General features: G+C 38.6%; 1 protein-coding gene across 1 annotated transcript; it reads right to left on the bottom strand.

Moving 5' to 3' along the window:
• Positions 1-1,146: 1,146 nt before the first annotated feature.
• On the bottom strand, positions 1,147-1,767 carry LOC137025270 (gastrula zinc finger protein XlCGF57.1-like). The gene has a single exon (XM_067393286.1). It carries the CDS (start codon positions 1,765-1,767, stop codon positions 1,147-1,149), a length of 621 nt encoding a protein of 206 aa, XP_067249387.1.
• Between the last annotated feature and the right edge of the window lie 319 nt (positions 1,768-2,086).

Raw genomic sequence — 2,086 nt, 5'->3', positions numbered from 1 at the left:
GACATTGTTTGCAAGCTGTTTGACTTCTTTCCGAGGTTGAAACACTGATTGAGCGATTATACGAGACATGATGCAGAATTTGGTAAGTTGTACTATATATTTTAACATACCTTCAGATGTTTATTTATGTTTATTTCGCGCTGTAACTGGTATTAAAGCGGAGGAGAGGATGTTCACATGCGCTCCGTGCTGCCGCTTCTCTTTAACTGAGGCACTAGACTGATCTGTCACGCCACATTAAACAGTGCCAAAACTGTATTTATTTTTTGAATCTCATAATAAGATAGACGTCATTTGAAATCAGACTTTTCTTCATATAAAAAGTAACAAAGCACAAAGATTATTGCGATTTATTGGATGGGAGGTGCTACATATTCTGCTCATTCATCAACTGAAAACAGACGAGACTAATCGATTCTTGGGATTAAGAATCGATATCGCTTCGTAAAAATGAGAATCGATTAAAATCGAGAAATCACTTTTTTTTTTTTTTTTTTACCCAGCCCCTAGTAGTCGTGGTCGTAGGGAGCATCATCAGTGTGCAATGTGTCTGGTCGCATTATCCTTTCCCAAACTCCGGTCCATGGGGCTGGAAGAGTGAAGTTATTTCACTGAAAAAGCACCGGGCCATTCTTCAGATGTCTGTGTCCGGCTGGAGTTTGAGGCTTGATCAGGTCTGCACTTTGGAAATGTCGGCTACACATGCTTGACTGGCTTGTAACTGTAAAACTGTCGCGTTGTATGTTAACTATCCACCTCTTCTGTGTTTCCTTATCTCTGGGAAATGTGTGAAAACTGTTAAATTTACCAGATGCAGTACACTGCGGCACAGCAGTGGTACCTAGAATTGCTGTCCTCCTGTCTTTGGAAAGATACTTTTATATGTGTAGATGTCATTATGATATAAAATAAACATAAATGTATATATCTATATAAAATGATGCATCAACAAAATAAGCTCTAGCTGTTTTGGTGACTAGCTTTCCAGTAATAGCATAGCACTCTACGATCGGCGGAAGAATTCAAGCAGTCTTAGATTTCACCGGAAGTACGTCATGCACTGCTGTGCATAGAGGCCATTTTCACTTGAAACTGAACACCCTTTAAGTACAATTTTTTTTAGTACTCTTTTCATCACAGCACAGATCATTGACATGTCTTTCTGGAATGAGTCTGCAAATGACGTTTTAGGTCTCTTTTATATGTGAAACCCTTCTCACACTGAGGGCAGGTGAAAGGCTTTTCTCCAGTGTGAATTCTCATGTGAACCCCAAGGTTTGATTTGCTTGAGCAAGTCTTTCCACAGTGAAAGCAAGTGAAAAGCTTCTCTCCAATGTGGGTTATTACGTGATTGATAAGTTGATTGCTGTCTGCGAAACTCATTCCACAACGATGACATATAAAACTGTTATCTCTTGAATGAATCTTCTTGTGGTTTTTAAGGATTACTTTACTCCTTAAACTCTTTCCACACTGATCACAATTAAATGGCTTCTCTACAGTGTGAATCTTCATGTGGGAATTAATGTTTCCTTTATGTGAGAAACTCTTTCCACACTGAAGGCAGGTGTAGGGCTTCTCTCCATTGTGAATTCTCATGTGAGTCTTAAGATTTTCTTTTCGTGAGAATCTATTTCCACACAGATTGCAGGTGAAAGAGTTCTCTCCAGTGTGAATTCTCATGTGGACATTAAGGTTTCCTTTTTGAGTGAAATTTTTTCCACACTGTTGGCAGGTGAAAGGCTTCTCTCCATTGTGAATTCTCATGTGGACTCTAAAGCTTGCTTTTCGAGTGAAGCCTTGTCCACACTGTCTACAAATTAAAGAACCTCCGGTTTTTGTCTTTGAGGAACTAAAATATTTTCCCCCAGTTATGAAATCCTGATCTTTCTCTTCAGTTGTGATCAGTTCTTGACTCTCCTCTTTTAGCTGCATCTGATCTAAAGCAAAAAAAAAAAAAAAAAAAAGTTACCCCTAGTTTAATGGCAAAAACCAACAGACATCAAAACTAACATCACTGTCACGGGTGGTGTATACAAGTAGCGCACGAAGACAAAGGAAATATTAAATATTAAACTAAGTCAAG

The sequence above is a fragment of the Chanodichthys erythropterus genome, chromosome 8 (assembly GCF_024489055.1).
Source record: "Chanodichthys erythropterus isolate Z2021 chromosome 8, ASM2448905v1, whole genome shotgun sequence".
Lineage (NCBI taxonomy): Eukaryota > Metazoa > Chordata > Actinopteri > Cypriniformes > Xenocyprididae > Chanodichthys > Chanodichthys erythropterus.
Note: the sequence above shows the minus strand (reverse complement) of the source record. Positions and strands in the feature narration are given on the sequence as shown.

Coding starts and splice junctions, on each gene's coding strand:
- LOC137025270 (XM_067393286.1), bottom strand. CDS start 1,767: ATGAGAATTCACAATGGAGAGAAGCCTTTCACCTGCCAACAGTGTGGA.